We start from the raw sequence: 19,478 nt of genomic DNA, 5'->3' as shown, positions 1-19,478 counted from the left end.
TTATTTATTTTTTGCTTTTATTGTTTATTGTTATTAATTTTGTTATATTTAACGTAATATTAATATACTGCATCATAATGTAATAATATTTTTATTGTATGATTAATTATTAATTAATGTAATTGTTGCTTTAGAATTACTTTAATGAATACCTCTTTCAAAAATTAATTAAATCTGATTGATTTATTAATATCCACTAATACTTACATGGGAAGCACACTAGTGAAGACTATAATGTTAGAAAGACATCCTAGAATTCTGAAGAGGCAAAGGAGCCATGCTTTGGGGATCTGAGTTGTGAATGAATTCGAGACAGAAGAGTAAATCCAATCTTAATACATGTTTGTATTTCTGAATAATAAAAATTAACCAAATGAAAGACAATGGCACAGTCAGTGCTGATTTGCAACACATAGGATTAGCTAGTTTAAATAAGAGCCCAAAACAGGTAACATGTATAAACAGTAAACATGTATTAAGAAGCATTGAATTTGGATCCTATGTAACCCTGGGTAAATCGGTTAACTGCCTTGAGCCTTTTTTCTTCATGGACAAATGAGAGAGTAGAGCTAGACTAAATTAAATAAATATTCATTAAGAACCTAATATAGGCAAAGTATTGTTTAGATGGTCCCTTCTGCTTCTGGGGATCTGATTTTGTGAACTATACAATATATTCAAATGCCCTTTGCCCCTAATGGAAACCAGCTCAATGTGAATTTTGCAATGCATTGTAAACATTCAACTTAAATTGCACAAGCAACATTTACTTTGAGACATGTCGTACGATTCCATCTCATTAAAATGAAATTGTTATCTCAAATATAATTCTTTTCTAAGGTGATCTAAGAACAACCAAATCCTTACAAGAGAATGCTTTTGCCTTTTTTCCAAAGTAAAAGTATGATTTTAACTTGTGCTTTCCAGACCTGAGATAAGTTAGGAAGAATTAGCCAAAATAATAGTTGTGTGTATTCAAATTCTAAGCCATCTCTCCCCCACAAATATTTAAGAAGCTATCTAGTGCTTTGATTGCCAAAATAATCATGAGCAGAGGAGAATGTTCTTCACACACACACACACACACACACACACACACACACACCCCTTTTATGTACTGGTGAGGCTTACCATTTCCTTTTACAGTTCGTTTTACAAATGAGGAAATGGAAGTAAACAGTGTTAAGTGAATTTTCCATGGTCACACAGCTAGGAAGTATCTACAACCAGATTTGGACCTGATTCCAGGTCTTCCTGACTCCAGGCCCCCTCTATCTATTGTGCCACCTACCTGACCTCACATACCTTTAAGCAATCCAGTAATGCAAGGGATCTTTATTTGTATCTATAAATGGAGCCTAATTCAGAAATCGAGTTTCATTTTCAAAAACCCACAACAAACAAGGACTCAGGAAGCCCAGGTACAATACCAAAATCTAACCCTTGCTTCCTATGTGATGTTGAACAAATCACTTTACTATAGGTACAATTTCTTTGACTATCATGAGAGGATTAAACTAGATAACCCCGAGGTCCTTTCCAGGTGTAAAATCCTAGGATGCTATGACAAAAACAGTGTAAACTAACAATTTAAAATTTGCACTAACTATCCATTAATGGACAGGTATATGTGGGATTTAGCAATATTTTTACTCTTCTATAAAAATGCCAGAATCACAGTTTATGATTTTAAATTAATTCCTTTTTACTTGAACGAAAACCTTATATAACAGCCAGAGCTGTGAATTCTTTCTGTGATGACAAAGAACTGGAATTTTAGGGGATGGCCATCTATTGAGGAATGGCCAAACAAATTGTGGGATTTGAATGCAGCGGGAAACTATAATGCTGTAAGAAATTAAGAAAGAGAGAGCTTCTGAAAACCCAGCAAGACTTGAATGGAACAGCATAAAATAAAATGAACATTAACAGAATGATTTATATAATATCAACATTGTGAAAATGAATAATTTAAAAATATTCAAGAACTTTGATCCATACAATAACCAATCATAATTCCAGAGAACCAATGATGAAGAATGGTACCCACCTCCTGACAGAAAGGCAATGGATTAAATATGAAGAATGAGCAATGCATTTTTAAACCAGGCCAATAAATATTTGGTTTCGTTTGACTATATAGTAACATCTCATTTTTACTTGAGTTCCAAAACCCTTTGGGTATGTTGAAATTTGTGCATAATAGTGAACTTTATTATTTAATAAGTATTTCTCATATGAACATACCTCAGCATTTTAAGATTTTTCTTAGGCTTATCAGAGCAACCAGCCCTACTACTCTTGTACTTTGGAGCCATTATTAATAAATAAACAGCATTAATGAAACAAAGAGAAGCACTGCCCTGATGGGGACACAACTCTGAACAAAGACTGATGGGGGAGCTAATGTTTGTCGCAAAACAATGTAATGACTCACCAAGATTTCTCAGGTGAGAGTGAGTGTGATTGGGTGAACTTCCATGATTCTTTAAACTGGCTCAGATTTAGTGAATAATTTAAAATGGTTATTTTTCATATTTTTCTACCTTTATTTTTTAAATTAGCAGTTGCTAATACCTGAATTCACTTGTGTTGAGTTTATATAAAACAAAGTCCTACTGTAAGTACTTATTACAAGAGCTTTTTTTTCTTTTTTCCCCAGGGGAAGGCAGAGGGGGAGGGGAAAATACGTTTCATAATTGAAAGAAAAAATTTTAAAATAGAAGTGCACATTCAAAATATTATTTTTAAACATAAACAATAGAAACTTGTGTTTTTCTCCATAGCCAAGAAGCAGTGTGATACAATGAAAAAAGGTACTAGATTTGGAGTCAAAGGACTTGAATTTAAAGTCCTGGCCTTTTTATGGCCTGTGTGACCTTTCTTTGGGTTTCAATTCCCTCTTCTCTAAAGTGAAGGGGATGGTCTAGCCCAGGAGCCTCAGTTCCTCTCAGCTCTACTACATCTGTGATTCTCAGCTGCTTGGGTCAAGACCTAAACTAAAAGAAATGACACAGCAAGTAAGGTACAGCCAAACTTTGATCCTTACACTGGGTAAGTTTTGTGAGCAATGCTATACATTCAAGTCCTAACTGGCAATGTGCAGGGCCTCTTCCAAAATGGCCTTGTGCAAAGGAAAGTAGCATTTTGGCCAATTCAGTGTTCATTTTCTAATCCTCCCTATCATTACTCAAAAAAAGGACACTGAATCTGATCCCACCAATTGAAGGCCTGGCCCTTCTCTGTAATCATGGTAAGGACTCTCGTTGGCCCCTGTGCTCAGACCACAAGGACCACTGTTTTTCATTTTAACAACTTGTCAGCCCCTGGAGGATGATGGATGAGGTCCCTTGATTAATTTTAAAGAGGCCTCATAAGGGGGGAATGTAGTGGAAAATCTTCAGGTCTCCCTCTTTAGGGACCCCCTTATGCTCTAAGGACTGCTTTGCAAGGCTGACTCACCCAGAAGCTTGCTACAAACAAAATGATCCTCCTTCCCCTGCACCTGCTGGAATTCCAGAACAAAAGAAGTGGTTCCACTTCACAGGGCACTGTTACTTCCTGTGCTGTGACCTGACAAATCCATGATGGATTGATGTTTTGGACTTATGCTGTCTGTATCATAGTAAGGACTACACCCTCGATGTCTGTCCTTGCCCACGTTCTGACGCCCGTACTTTCCCGTCATGTTTGTGTTCATAATTCATGGAAACCATTTTGTATGTATCATGTAACCTATGGAAACCCTCCCCAATCAATTGTGTATAAAATAACCAGAGCCCAGAACTTTGAGAAAAGATCCTGTCTGGGACCGCGTATAATAAATCTTCCTTCCTTACTCTAAGTGACTTGTGGTTTCCTCTTGCCTGGCTAAACAGAAAATTCTGTAACACTAGTACTCTCTCATTTTAAAACAAATATGGTTTCTTCCTTTGTGCTTATTCTTTTCTTCAGCAAAAGAATAATAATCCCAAATTGGAGCTGGGACAAGGAGCTTAAAGGTATCCTTCTGTTGTGCTGAAAAGATGCCGGCACCTCTGATTCCAATGTTAAGCTCCTTCATCCCATTAGCAAACCTTTTAGGATAGCTACCTTTGTGTACTTTCACTTTCTTCCTTTCCATATATTCATTCCATCTAGAAAGTTTCTCCCACTTATAACTTGGCCAATATTTTTTTTTCCAAAAATAAAAAACAGGGTGTTGAAAACCTACTTTTATTTGCAAAGTAAAATGCTTTGATTTGGGCTATAAAAGTAATAGAAAACATCTTCCCACTACTGGTAAAGTCATTATTACTGCATTGGTTTCTTCTGTGGTAACCCAACATCAATTCAAAAACAGTGCTGCTAGGTAGCACAGTGGATAGAATACCAGGCCTAAAGTCGGGAAGACCCTAGGCCCTAGCCTTTGACATTCCCTGAGCAAATCATTTAACCCTGATTGCCTATCCCTTGACACTCTTGTGTCCTAGAATTGATACTGAGACAGAAGATAAGAAGTTTTAAAAAAAATGCTTAAGTTCCAATTTGAATGAATCTGCTGCCTTTTTCCAAAATACTTCATTCAATTTCTATGTATTAATTTAAATTTTTTTAAAATTCTGAATCTATCACATTATTTCTGATTGGCTTAGCCTCAAAATGATCTACAAAAACATTATTAAAAAGTACTTCTTACCTATTTCATCCTCAAGATAGCTCTTAAAACAAACTTTCGTAGGTGTCACAGCTAAAGTAATTTCTTCTTGACTCAATGGAAAATGGATCATTATATCAGCCAACAACCTTAGAACAATGAACTCATATTAAAATTAGTTGGAAATCAAAAAAAAAAACAAGTTACCTTAGCAATTGTTCATTCAATCTTTACCTTATAATATTGATTGTCATAGTGCAGGTTTTTACATTTTCGTACAATAAAAGGATGATTTTGTGAATTACCTTCCTTAAATTTGAGTATCTTATTGTAGATTTCAAAAAAATAATACTCTTTATAGAAAACCACCAGGAAAATGTCATTAATTTAAATATAATAAAACCATAGCAACTTTAATATGACACCAGAATAAAATGGTAAAAAAGAGTTAGTCATATGTGTAATCAGATTTTAAAACTATTGGTCTTCTGCTACCCCCTGGAGATGGCCTAGTATGACATGGTGGCACCAGGCAGTGGGCTGCAAATCTGAATTCTTATGTTCTAGTCCATCTCTGTCTTAACTCTTGGCAAAGCTGAGCCTCTACTTGAGACTCTGGCTTCCTCAGTGCTGCCTCTCTAAGCTCCTTTTCCAATATCCTAAAATCTTGGTATAATATTAAGCACATACACATTTGGCATATGTATTCATATTTCTGTGTCACTTATTTAGAAATCTCATTTCATTCTATACAATATCCCTAAAGTTTTTCTCTAGTAGAAATACTCAGGGTTTTTTCTTTACTCCACCCTGTTTTTAGAACTCTTATCCCTAGCACTCCTCCAAACCAGTGTGTGTTATTGACTTTGCACATATTTTGTAGATGCCTATCTGTGTACATGATGTTTTTTCCTAATGTGGAAAGTAAGCTTCTTGAGAACACGAACTTTTTCTTTTTGTCTTTGTACCCCAAGCACCTAGCAGAGTGCTTGGCACATTTAAAGTATTTAATATGAGCTCACTGAATGAAGAGATGAATGAAATACCCAAGAGAAAAAAGGATTCTGGCCATTTTCCTATGAAATACATTAGTTGGCTATTTCTTTAGATACTCAGCACAAGAAGAAAGTAATTAATTTTTAATGATAGACTCTTTTAGCTGGAAAAATTTGACATATGTTCATAGAATGAGTATGAAAGTGACCTCAACGGCCATCTGGTCCAAGCCATACCTCAAAAATAATCCTATGTAGAAAACAAATTGGCATTGTTCAGTCTGACTAACAGAAAACTGAGATATTGTGAGATTAAGTATTTCTCCTAAAATCATATGGTAAATGTGATGGAAAACCTACTTAATTAAACCCAAAGAGTTAGATGATTGGAAGGTCTCAAATGACCATATGTCTTATTAGAGAGTTTTTGCACTATTAGGATATAACATTCTGTATAAAACCATATAGATGGGATAACTTTAAAATATATTCTATCAATGGGTTAAGAAATTCTACAATTAGATAGCTCTTACTTTAAATCATCATTCTCAAGGCTTATTCCTCTTGTTCTGATGTCTCTAAGCTACTTATTATAACCTCAAAAACTGTAACAGACTTGGAAACTATAGGTTATAAATATTTAATCTGAGACCAAAGCTCTTTCAGTTTCTGAAAGCAAAAAACTAATAGAGGCAGAGGCAGAAAGAGACAGAGAGAAATCAAGATAGAGAAACAGAGAGAACTTCATTACCTTGACTGAACCTTCAATACATTAGGACACATATTCTTTGCAAAAACAGCTTGCAAAGGCTCAGATTCTTGAAAAGATAAGTTATGCGTTTTTATAATACCTGAAAAAAATAACATGGAGCAATCCATCAGCATTTTGAAGTTCCAAATGGATGTATAGGTGATCATTGACTTACAGGACTGATTAAAGACAAGACACCAATATGCAGCACATTGTCCGGAACACTGTAAGCATGATGCTTCCTACTGAATGACTTCTAAGGTCTCTTTTGCTTGGAATCTATGATCCTTTAAATGACTAGTTCAAGGAGCATTGGGCAGAGCAAAAATAACAGATGGACAAGCTGGTGTTATGCTCTAATAGTTCTTGCTTGATACTTACTAATGTAACAATAAAGAGAGCCTTCTGTCCCATCCCCTTTGCACAAATCCCATCCTTATACTAAGAGCTACAAAACGTTCAAAGACCCTGAGAAAGGAACCGGATGAGCTGTGATCTGTACCATGGGAAGGAACAACCACACAGTGATAAATCATAGATCCATCAGTTTTAGAGTATAGGCTATTTTTTTAAAAAGTACAAAATAGAGTCTAGCTTTTTGAAAAAACACCTTACTTTCTGTCTTAGAATTTATACTAAGTAAAAAAAAAAATGTATACTAAGTATTGGTCCCAAGGAAGAAGAGCAATAATGGCTAGGCGAGAGGAGTTAAGTGATTTACCCAAGGTCACAAAGCTAGGAAGTATCTGAGTCTGGAACTGAACCCAGCACCTCCAGTCCCCAGGTCTGGCTCTCTATCCACTGAGCCACCTAGTGGACTTAGTATCTGTCTTAAGAAGTAGCATGGTATAAAGAATAAAGAGCTGGCTCAGAGTCAGGAACATCTGAAATTAAGAGCTGCCCCTGAGATACAACACACACACACACGCACACACACAATCTATGCACAATCTATGCACACACACATATATGTCTAATGCAGCTAGCATGTATACATATATATGTACACATGCACACATACTTGTACAGACATATGGACAAGTTGATGTTATGCTGTAATAGTCTCTGCTGGCAAATTTACTGATGCAACGAATATCTAGTAATACTAGTAAAACACACCTATGAAAAATGTGTGTGTATGTGTGTGCGTGTGTGTGTGTGTGTGTGTGCAATGAAGGCACACATAACCTCTCAGTACCCTAGATAATCACCCTCTAAGACTAAGACTCTATATTACAGAGCAGTTGCTAATCTGCTTTGATAGAAGGAGTGTCCTGCTGGCATATTTCCTACACCAATGAAATCACAGATGTGGTGAAACAAGCAAACAAAACAAACTTATTCTGGAGCCTGTAAAACTGAAGAAGTGCATTTATGAACTATTTCCCAGGTATATTCCACCTACAGCAAAGGAACTTCTAAGGCAGGCATTTTTAGGAAATGTATTTATCGCTCTCTAGTGGACATGAAGACACATATCATTCTGTCTGACCAAAGAGGTTTCCTTTAAATTCTTCTTAAAATATAAGTATTTTCTTGTATCTGGGTGTGATATCTTGACTTCTTGACTATCTCTCTAATAAAGTGGCCTTAAGACATTAAGAAAACCATATAAGATACAAAATTTCTAAATGTAATTGTTCATTACTTTTTGAATCCTTTAAGAGAAACAATAAAAATGATGGCACATTCTAATTAACTCCATCCTGAAACAATGCTCTTTTACCAGAATGCTGAATGTAAAACTGTTAACATATTTAAATTTGTACATTTTTACTTTTATGGTCAGACACTTCCTCTGCAGAAGCTATTAAAACTATCAAATATTTATAGAACACTAAATTAAATATGCAAAGAGGCACAAAAAATATGACAGCACACAACCTGCAGTTATTTTTTACATGTGTAATTATGTAAAACATTATTCCATATTAGTCATTTTATGGGAGAAGGATGAGGAAGAAGAAGAGAAAAAAGGAGGAGGAAGAGGAGAAGGAGGAGGAGAAAAATAATATAGTATGTTTCAGTTAGCATTTAGGCTCTAATTCTTTCTTGGAAGGTAGATGATACTTTTCATCATGAGTCTTTGGGATTGATTGGATCACTGCATTGCTGAAAATAACTAGGTCATTCACAGTTCATCAAGAAATATTGCTGTCCAAAGCAATGATCTGGGACAATCCTGAAATACTTGTGATGGGGAATGCTATCTACCTCCAGAGAAAGAACTGTCGGAGTCATCTTTCACATCAGTGTATTTATGGTTTTATTTGGGGGTTTTGGTTACATATGAGTGTGATCTTACAAATAATGACCAATATGGAGGTGTGTTTTGCATGACAAAAATAAAATTAAAAGAAAAAAGAAATATTGCTGTCACTGTGTGCAATGTTCTTCTGGTTCTGCTCACTTCACTTTGTATCAGTTCATATTAAGTCTTTCCAGATTTTTCTGAACTCTTCCTGCTTGTCATTTCTTATAGCACAATAGGATTCCATAACTATTATATACCATGTGTTCAACCATTTCCCAATTGATGGACAACCCCTCAATTTCCAATTCTATGCTACCACAAAAAGAGCAACAATAAATATTTTTGTTTAAATAGATACTTCCCCCCCCTTTTTTAATTTCTTTGGGATACAAACCTATTAATTGACCTGCAGTTTTTTATAATCCAATTGGAGATGTATTTTATACATACATGAAACAATTAGAAAGCAATACAAACTGCAGAATCAATATAATATTCCAAAAGACATTCTATGACAGTAATAAATATAATCCAAAATCACTTGTATGGAGATTTTTTTGGAACATCAATAGAATAATAACAAAATCAATTACAGCATTATTGAATTAGGTAAAGCAGTCATAATTAAGATGTTTTCACTATTAGTATTTGGTCTAGAAGTTGAGAAGTCTGGATTTTGCAACTTCCAACTTTATTACATTTTGGTTCTCTATTTCTATGTATATGCTAGTCAAACATTTTATTGGATTTGGGTGAGCAAACAATAGCTGTGCAACTAAATTTCAAACTGGTTGTGTGTGTGCAGAAGCTATGCCTTTAGGTTTTATTCATTGAAGAAATAATTCTTTACCACTTTTTAGTACTACTGTTGATATTAGTAAGGTTATTTGTAAAACATATTTTGCATCACAAAACTACAAATTTAAAGTAATTTCTAATGCTAAAGATACTTAAGGTACAATAAGAATCTTATAAACATCAAAAGAGCTTAGAAGGAAAATAAGTTTATAAACACACATACCGTGTTTGCAGAAGAGTTGAAAAATCACATGGCATGTATTAGCACTGATAAAAATGCTGCACTTTTCTACATTTCTTTCAAGTGTATTCAGACATCTAAATATGGGCAGAATTGACTGTAACAAAAAAAGTATATATAATTTAAAGTTTTTAATTTATTATAAGGAAGACATCATAAGAAAAGAGACTAGGTTTAATTTTACACTCCCAAACTTGACATAGCTAATCCTATGCAAATATTTTTGGAATGGTAATTAACAATTAAATGAAAATTTCAAATGATACTATCATTCTTTTTAAACCTGTACCTTGGTTGCAGCTGGGTGGCTCAGTGGATTAAGAGCCAGGCCTAGAGATGGGAGGTCCTAGGTTCAAATCTGGCCTCCGACACTTCCTAACTGTGTGACCCTGGGCAAGTCACTTAACCCTCATTGTCTAGCCCTTCCCACTCTTCTGCCTTGGAGCCAATACACAGTATTGACTCTAAGACGGAAGGCAAGGGTTTTAAAAAAATAAAATAAACCTATACTTTACATCTTAAGAAACTGTAAGATTTGAATTAATATTCAGTAATTCCAAGCATTATATTTTATAAAGTTTATTAACAATCACTTGAAGTAGAAAGAAAATAAACTAAAAGAAATAGAAATTCAAACCTAATTATCTAACAAAAAGTAAAGCCACATGTGTAGATTCTCCTGCCTGGCATAAAGCCCACTTTCCCAACTACGATTAGGGGAAAAGAGAGAGAAGGCAGAACTACACAAAATTTATATCCTCCCTATGTTAGCACATAGCATGAAAAGGAAAGCTGGGATTTAGAGTCCTGGGGAGCAAATTCTAATTACACAAAACAATATCAAGTGTTGGTTCCAAGTCAAAAGAGTTTAAAAGCTAGGCAATGGAGGTTAAGTTACTTGCCCAAGGTCACACAGCTAGGAATTATCTGAGGCCAGATTTGAACCCAAATCCTCCTGACTCCAGGACTGACCCTCTATCCACTGAGCCATCTACTTACCCCTACTCAGATAAAATATTAAAGTAAAAAAGTTAAGAATCTTTGGGTTATTAGTAAAGAAGCTGAGAAAACCCATTTTCTGATGAGAAAAAGACATTTTTAGGTTTTCCTGATAAACCAGGGACATCATGCTGATGTATAATTATTAATCTTCTTCCATACTCATATGGATGGAGAAGCAGAAAAGAATAGAAACTTGGAAACATAAAGAAGATACTGTCATCACTAATGACATTTTTTTCCTCCTGCTAACAGGCAGAGGAAAACAATTTAGAAAGGGAAAACAAATACCTCTTTAACCACCTGCAAGTATATGTGTTTGGAATGGGGAGAGGTCAACAGGGAACTACTGACTGAGTCTCCCTGCCAGTTTCGTTTGGAGAAATTTCAGTATTTAAAGGACAAATAACAGAGACTGTAAAATGTAAGCCTGAACCCCTTTCAGACTTTCAGCAACCCATTTGGATCCTATAAGGGACAGTGTACCTTGAATGATCTATTCAATTGTGAAAGTGTTAGGAAATTTGAATGAAGAATGTTAGTAAAAATGGATTTGCTCTGGGTATGCTTTTTCTCTTCCCACAAATGTACATACACAAACCTTATACAGATAATTATATCTGAATGATGAAAACAAAGGCAAGGAATTTTACTATTAAACTGACCTGATATTTGAAATATCAATCTTAAACACACACTAGGGAGGATTTTAATTCTAATACAGAAATTTTAGTTTAATTAAAAGATTCCTATTCAAGCCTAAGAATAAAACCAGAGTTAGAATATACAGAGATTAATAAAAAATAGAGAATCAAATTATATTTGTCTTTCTTTAATCTGTAGATCTTTAGAATGATCTCTTTGATTTTTTAAGTATAAAAAAATTCAAAATCATGTAGCATTTCCTTGGTCTTTCCTTCCATACCCAGAATTTATTCTTTCTCTTTGGCTAGTTTCTCTTGACTTCAATTCTAGCAAGTTTGAATTTCCTTAAAGGAAGGGCAGCTAGAGTAATCAATATTCTCAGAGTCTAAAGGTTAACTTTTGTAAGGGACTATTCCTATAAACATGTAGCTCCCACTTATGTTTTTCCAACTAATTAATAAACTATTAAATACTAATTAACATTAACTGAAAATGAAAAACAGACACCCAAAATGTATACATTATTCCGTCCATAAACCCAAATCACCATCTCCCACCAGTGCACACAGTATCTGAGAGAACAGGTACATATTAAGTCAGAGTAGCAAGGTATACGTATAAGGACACTTGTAAATCATTGAATTTCAATATCCTTTTTCTATCTCAGGAACTATCTATAAATTTTTTTATAATTAAACACAATTATTTTATTGGTTTCTTGCAGTCAAATATGTCTCTAGGCCTAGTTCTCAATCCACTGTCACCTAGCTAACTTCTGGATAACATTTTAATACAGCAAACAAAAAGTTAAAACTTATGATATACCCTGATTAATTATGTAAACTGATAATATTTTTTAAAAATCAGAACTAATAATTTGGTTCCTTTCTTCATGAAGTGGAAGTTCAACCATTTCTTCTGATAGTCTTGAGGTTATCATCATGTTAAGAGTAGCGCAAAATGTGTAGCATATGTAGGATCATCTAGATAGACTTGTAACTGGCATAAATTATTAGAATTAATAAATTGTGTGTAACAAAATGCATTCTGTCAATACATGTCAGAAAGTATCTTTCCAAAACAAGGCCATCCTTAGGCTTCTATATTGATTTGATTTTGCATTATCCTTTATGGCATTATAGATTAATTATTATGTATATCTGAAGAAGAAAGATAACTGCTGCTTGAAAAAAAGTTATTCTGGCTCACCATTTGGTTTGAATCAGGAGAAGCAGACCTTTGAGAGGTTAGTGTTTGCCATCTATTACATCCTTAGTCCTGTGCTGTGCACATTTAACTATTTATAAGTCCTTTTAACTATTTATTTAACTATTTAACTATTCCATTTAACTATTCATAAGTCCTTTTAGAAAATCTTCAGGCAACTTCAGAAGCTGGAGTTTTGGGGACAGAAAAGTCCAAGGGAAGAAGGTTGGGAGAAATGTCCTTGGCATTCCCTGTATATTGTGGCAAACTCTTGCCAGGTAGAGGAAGCTGAAGCTGAAGGGGAAGGAAGACTCCACAATTCAGATTTTTCTACAAAGTCAGCATCTATATCCAATTCCTTTGCAAGTGGAGCCTCTTGGAGTCTGGCCTTTTCAGCCCAGAGTTGTCTGTTTTCTCTTGTCAACCTTTCATTGTCTGCCACAAGATACATCATGAATCGCTTCACGTTAGCATTCTTGGTTGCCTGCTCTTCTTTTATTATCATCAAGAGTTTTTTCATGTGGCTATCCCTTTGTAATTCCAATGATTACTGAGCCTGTGGAAGTCACCTCTTATTTCCCTGTGGCTAATGACTGCTTTACTTTCCTGCTCTGCTATTGAGCCAAGTAGAGGGGCCAGTTCATCACTTTAGGAGCCAGGTTGGCGCTGCTGTTAGATCAACACAACTGCTACTACCACAGCTTCCTTCTTCCACTCCGATAAAAATTTATTGATGAGTAAAGCTAAGTGAACAGATGCTTCCATGGCTAAACTGAGTTAATCCACCACTCTGGCTAACATTTCTCTAGACAAGATAGTTTACTTAGATTTATTAATCTGTGATGCTCCACTTTTTTTTTTCTTCTGAGACATGTATTCCATTTTATTTCTAGGATTCTCCAAACATTGATTTTGTTATAAAGGGTGCCTTCTTTGAAAACTAACCTTTTTCTATCTTATTGACCCAATGGTCTGAAGATATTTTTCTCATTTCATTCACTAATGCTAGTTTTCCTTATATCTCATGCATTTTGTGTTGTCTGTTTTTTTAATTCAAAGATATTTTATTTTCCCAATTACATATAATAATAATTTTAATATATGTTTTCCAAAATTATAAGATCCAAACCATCTCCTTCCCTCCCTCTCCTCCACCCACTTGGAGATAGTAAGTAATTTGATCTGGGCCATACATGTATTATCATGCAAAATACACTTTCATGTTGGTCATTGTTATAAAAGCACACTGATACAAAACCAAAACTCCAAAATAAAACTGTAACTACACTGATGTGAAAGTATGGTTTGATCTGCAACCATCTGATTCCAACAATTCTTTCTCTGGAGGTGTCTTTCAGAACTGTCCTGGATCACTGTATTGTTGAAAGTAGCCAAGTGTTCATAGTTGATCATCATACAATATTGCTATTACTGTATAGTGTTCTCTTGTTTTTGCTTATTTTGCTATGTAACAGTTCATGCAGATCTTTCCAGCTCTTTCTGAAATTATCTTACTTATCATTTCTCATAGCAAAACAGTATTTCATCACCAACATATACCACAATTTGTTCAGCCATTCCCTAGTGGATGGACATCCTCTCCTAATATTTGCTTAAATTCCTCTTCATCCTTTTCATTTTTTTTTTAAACCCTTAACTTCTGTGTATTGACTTATAGGTAGAAGAGTGGTAAGGGTAGGCAATGGGGGTCAAGTGACTTGCCCAGGGTCACACAGCTGGGAAGTGTCTGAGGCCAGATTTGAACCTAGGACCTCCCGTCTCTAGGCCTGGCTCTCAATCCACTGAGCTACCCAGCTGCCCCATCCTTTTCATTTTTGATACTGATTATTTTATTTTCTTCTTTCCTTTTTTAATAAAATTAACCAATGCTCAATTATTTTCCAGAAACCAACTCCTAGTCTTATATATTAGTTTAAAAGTTCTTACTTCAATTTTATTAATTTTTCCTTTACTTTTTAGGATTTCCAACTGTCTTTTACTTCATTGTCTATAGTACCTTTTATCAAGATGTAATTTCCTTCTTTTTCTCTTTTAGTCAGATCCATTTTTGCTTTAGCTTTGTCTGAGTTCATGATTGCTACTCCTGCTTTTTTTACTTCAGATGATGCACAATAAATTCTACTCTAGCCCCTTACCTTTACTCCCTGTCTCAAATGGTTTCTTGTAAACAACACATTGTGGGATTCTGGTTTTTGATACACATTGCTTTCTACTTCCATTTTATGAGTAAGTTCATCCCATTTACATTCACAGTTACAATTACCACCTGTGTATTCCCTTCCATCTTTTTTCCCCTTTTTTGTCCTGCTCATATTCTCCTTTCACTCCTTCCCTCACAAGTATTTTGCTTTTAATCACCACCCTCTACTTCCTCCTTCTTGCTATGACCCACCCCCATCTTTTTCCCCTTTTACTTCTCTATAGGGTAAGATAACATTCTATACTGTAGTGAGGAATTTAGGATATTGACTAAATGTTGATTAAAATAAGATATTTGATAAAGAGATCTCTGAAGGTGCAGGCAAGGCAGAGTGTTGGGTGTTGTGATAATTAGATTAAGTCTACACTACCCATCTTTAGATTTAATCACCAAAGGTGAGAACACCTCTAATTCTGGGAGGTCCATAACCCACGTGTGCTAGAATGGGTGACGAATCAGAATCAATTGACTACCCCTAGGCAGTATTATGAGAATCATCTATTGTGATTGGACATGCAAATTAGGAGGAAGGCACAGGAAGTGATGCATAAGTGACCCCTTTAAAAAGAGGGAGTTGAGTGAGTGAGAGGTCTTTCAGTGGAAGAGAGCTTCTAGTGACAGACCTTTTCTGGTTCATGGAGGAGTGTTGGAATGCTGAGACCCTAGTGCAGGGGTTGGCAACCTTTTTGGCTGTGAGAGCCATAAATGCCACATTTTTTAAAATGTAATTTTGTGAGAGCCCTACAATGCTCACAATGTGCCCTCCTGTAACAGCGACTGAAAAAAAATTTACTTCATGGCTCCTGCAGAAAGAGCCATACGTTGCCGACCCCTGCCCTAGTGAGACTGCTTTAAATATCTTCTTTGAATTCCACGTGGTGAATTTAAAGACTGACTGAATCTTCCTGGACTTCTCTTAAGAAATTTCTTTTAGTAGACTCTGTGAATGAAGTTTGCTCCATTCACCTCCAGGCCTCTGGCCCTCTAACTCTCGGCTGAGGGTTAAGAACTACCTGGATTAATTAGAGGATCGTAATAAATTACCTACTGGGTTAGATTCTTATTTCCTTATTTCCTATCTCTCTTCTTAATCGTAAATAAACTTCCATAAAAGTCAATTTTGACTTGAGATTATTCTTAATTAAGGATTGATAATAGTTCAATCCTCTGGTGACCATCTTTTAATATACTGAACCCAAAAAAAACCCTTTCCCCCCCTTACAGTGTGAGACCATAACTTAGAAAAAGGAACATAGGACAAGGTTCTGACAGTTGGTGAGGTCCTCTCACTGACTGATGGACTTTCTCTCTAGCTGCTAGTGGAGACAGACATCTGAGACCTTGATCTGTGCTGGTGAGAGGGAAGACAGAACTCTGAAAACCATCTGAAGAGGTTTTCTACTTCCTGATCAAGAAGTCATCTCTAAGAAGAAGCTGGTAGATCTGCTTTGCTGGAGAACAGTTTTGGAGAAAGAAAGGCTAAAGGCTGTTTGCCTGGACTCCAGGCCAAACCAGGGTTACTCTATTGTCAGTTAGCAGCTGCCATCTTGGCTGACTGAATCTATATGTACTTGGAGGTAGCTTTATCAAATTAAGTTAATTTAATAAGGATTTTAGTTAGATTATAGTCAGATAGCTATTGGGGTTTTTTAGTAAGTGCTAGGTAGGATCAGAGTAGCTGGAAGACAAAGACGAGTTCACCATGAGGTGAACGTAGATGGTAGGTGAAAAGTTAGTTCCCTGTTAGTGTTAAGGCTTTTCTTGTTATTAATCCTTATACTTATATCTTTTAATTATAAATAAATAGGTTTTTATGAAATCTATAGTCTCCAAGTAAAGTGCATACTGGCCTGGTGAAGGGAAGTCACTCCTGACTTTCCTTCTGAGGGGAGAACTGAAAGGTAATTTGTGAAAAACAACAAAGTATCTTACCACAGCCTCCCCTTCACAACAACACAGATAATCTCAATACTTCAATACCCAAATGAGGACAGTTGTTATTCCCTCTCTGAGCCAATTACTATGAGAATAAGGCTTAAGCATTGCCCTTCACAACTCTCATCCTCCTCTCCACTGTAGTAGTTTTTTAGTTTGTTTTTAAACCCTTAATTTCTGTGTATTGGCTCATAGGTGGAAGAGTGGTAAGGGTGGGCAATGGGGGTCGAGTGACTTGCCCAGGGTCACACAGCTGGGAAGTGTCTGAGGCCAGATTTGAACCTAGGACCTCCCATCTCTAGGCCTGACTCAATACACTGAGCTACCCAGCTGCCCCACACTATAGTAGTTTTTCATGCGACTTTAGGTGAGACAATTTACCTCATTCTACCTCTCCTTTAACTTTTCTCTCAATGCAATCCTCCTTTTCCCCCTTTGATTTTTTTGCATATCATCCTAATCAGCTTACTCCCACACCTGTCTGTGTTCTTCTTCTAACTCCTCTAATATTATTTAAAAATTTTTTAAGAATTAAAATATCATCTTTCCCCATAGGAATACATACAGTTTGATTTTATTGAATCCCTTAAATTTTCTTTTTCTTATTTACCTTTTTAGGCTTTTCTTGGGTCTTGTATTTGGCCATCAAATTTTCTATTTAGGTCTGGTCTTTTTATCAGGAAAACTTGGAAATCTGCTGTTTTATTAAACAACCATTTCCCTCCCCCTGAAAGAATATACTCAGTTTTACTGGACAAATGATTCTGGGTTGTAAACCTAGATCTTTTGCCTTTGGGAATATTATATTCCAAATCTTCTTATCCTTTAATGTGGAAGCTGCTAAGTCTTGTGTATTTCTGATTATAATTCTGTGGAATTTGAATTGTTTCTTTCTGGCTGTTTGCAATATTTTCATCTTGGCCTGAGGGCTCTTGAACTTAGCTATAATATTCCTCAGAGTTCCTATATTGGGATTTATTTCCAGAGGTTATCTGCAGATTCTTTCCATTTCTATTTTACTCTCTTGTTCAAGAATATCAGGGCAGTGTTCTTTGATAATTTCTTGTATTGTGATGTCCAGACTTTTTTTTTTAATAATAGCTTTTGGGAAATCCAATAATTCTTAAATTGTCTCTCCTGGATCTATTTTCCAGATCATTTGTTTTTTTCAGTGAGATATTTCACATTTTCTTCTGGTTTTTTTTTTCATTCTTTTGATTTGATTTTATTGTTTCTCAGTGTCTCATGAAGTCATTAGCTTCTAGTTGACCAATTCTAATTTTTAAGGAATGATTTTCTTCCATAAGCTTTTGAACCTCCTTTTTTATTTGGCCAATTCTGCAGTTATTTTTCTTTTTGCACTGCTTTCATTTCTCTTCCCCATTTTATCTCTGCCTCTTTTAATTGATTTTTTAAATCCTTTTTGAGTTCTTCCAGAGTCTGAGACCAATTCCTATTTTTCTTTGAAGTTTTTCATGTGTTTGCTTTGCTTTCACAGTCCCCTTCTGTGTCTATGTCTTGCTCTTCTTTGTCTCCATCAAGATTTTCAATGGTTAGGTGTTTTTTTATGTTTGTTTGTTTGCCCAGCCTTTCTCTTGACTTTCACTTTTATCTTAAAGGTGGACTCTTCTCAGTATAGAGAGGACACTCTCTTAATCTTCAGTTTTTCCTTGCTGCTACCCTTAGCTTTATTTCTCGGTTTCTGTAAGTTTCAGTTCTTCTAGGATGGTATGATGGCCAGGGGTAAGAGCTCTGAAAGCTACCTCCCACTGCTGATTCGATCCCCTTCTAAGGCTGCTGATGGCTTGCAGAGCTCAGAGCACAGTGAGTTACCCTGTGCTGGGGCTCAGAGTCTAGCCTCAGACTTGGACAGAGGTTTTTGGTCTTACTCTGGTTTTGATCAGGTCAAGTACACTGTGGATTGCCTTGAACGTGGGTAGGTGCTAGCCCTGGGCCTCTGTCTTGGCTTATACAGGCATGCTGTGGATCACCTTGAGCTGAGGTTCAGGTCCTCACTAAAAACTTGGACTGGGCCTCCAAGCCTTACCCTGAGCTTATACAGGCCAGGTGTGTTGCAGACTGTCTTGCCCTAGGGCTTGGGGACTTACTCTGGGCTTACATAGACCAGGTGTACCATGAATTGCCTTGTGCTGGGGTAGAAGTCCTCACTACAATCTTGGGCTGGGGAATCCCATCCTCACTCTGGGCTTGCAGATCAGGCATGCAATGAGGACTACCTTACACTGGGATTCAGGACCTTATTATGGGCTTTCACTTTAAGGGGTATGCAAAGGGTTGCGCTGCTATTGACTTAGGCAGGGTCTGACATAGGCTGGGGTCCAGGTTCTGTAAGGGGGGAAAACGGGTTTTATGGGTTCAATATATTAAAAGATGGTCGCCAGAGGATTAAACTATTATCAATCCTCAATTAAGAATAATCTCAAGTCAAAAGTGACTTTTATGGTGATTTAGTTACAATTAAGAAGGTTGAAGGTAGGGAAATTGAGAGAGAGAAACTCTGGCCCGGACCAGAGGCCCAGACCAGGTAAGAATTTAGAGGCCCCAGCAGAGGGGCACAGAGGTTAATTAAACAAGGTTTCTAGCCACAAGGACTCCTCTAAGAAGAGAGGCCTTCCTGAGGGTAGAGCCTCCAGAAACGCCAAGGGAAGAGAGAGAGAGTCAGCCTAACTTACCCACATGACAATTCAGAGGGAAGCAGTCTGAGGTTTCACCAGAGATCCTTCTACACCAAGTTCAAAATGCCAACTCCCTCCACAGGAAGTTACCATCATATTTA

General features: G+C 36.1%; 1 protein-coding gene across 1 annotated transcript in view; it reads right to left on the bottom strand.

Annotated features, from left to right (window-relative positions):
• The window catches only part of RAD9B (RAD9 checkpoint clamp component B), a 46,088-nt gene that overhangs the window by 18,434 nt on the left and 8,176 nt on the right, over window positions 1-19,478 (bottom strand). The window contains exons 4-6 of the mRNA XM_044658783.1: window positions 9,658-9,772; window positions 6,383-6,482; window positions 4,679-4,785 (exon numbers count right to left, since the gene is read on the bottom strand). Coding sequence (XP_044514718.1) covers window positions 4,679-4,785; window positions 6,383-6,482; window positions 9,658-9,772 — 322 coding nt within the window. The remainder of the gene's footprint in view (window positions 1-4,678; window positions 4,786-6,382; window positions 6,483-9,657; window positions 9,773-19,478) is intronic.

Source organism: Gracilinanus agilis, chromosome 1 (genome assembly GCF_016433145.1).
Source record: "Gracilinanus agilis isolate LMUSP501 chromosome 1, AgileGrace, whole genome shotgun sequence".
Lineage (NCBI taxonomy): Eukaryota > Metazoa > Chordata > Mammalia > Didelphimorphia > Didelphidae > Gracilinanus > Gracilinanus agilis.
The sequence above is the reverse complement of the archived record's forward strand: the minus strand, read 5'-3'. Positions and strand labels throughout refer to the sequence as shown.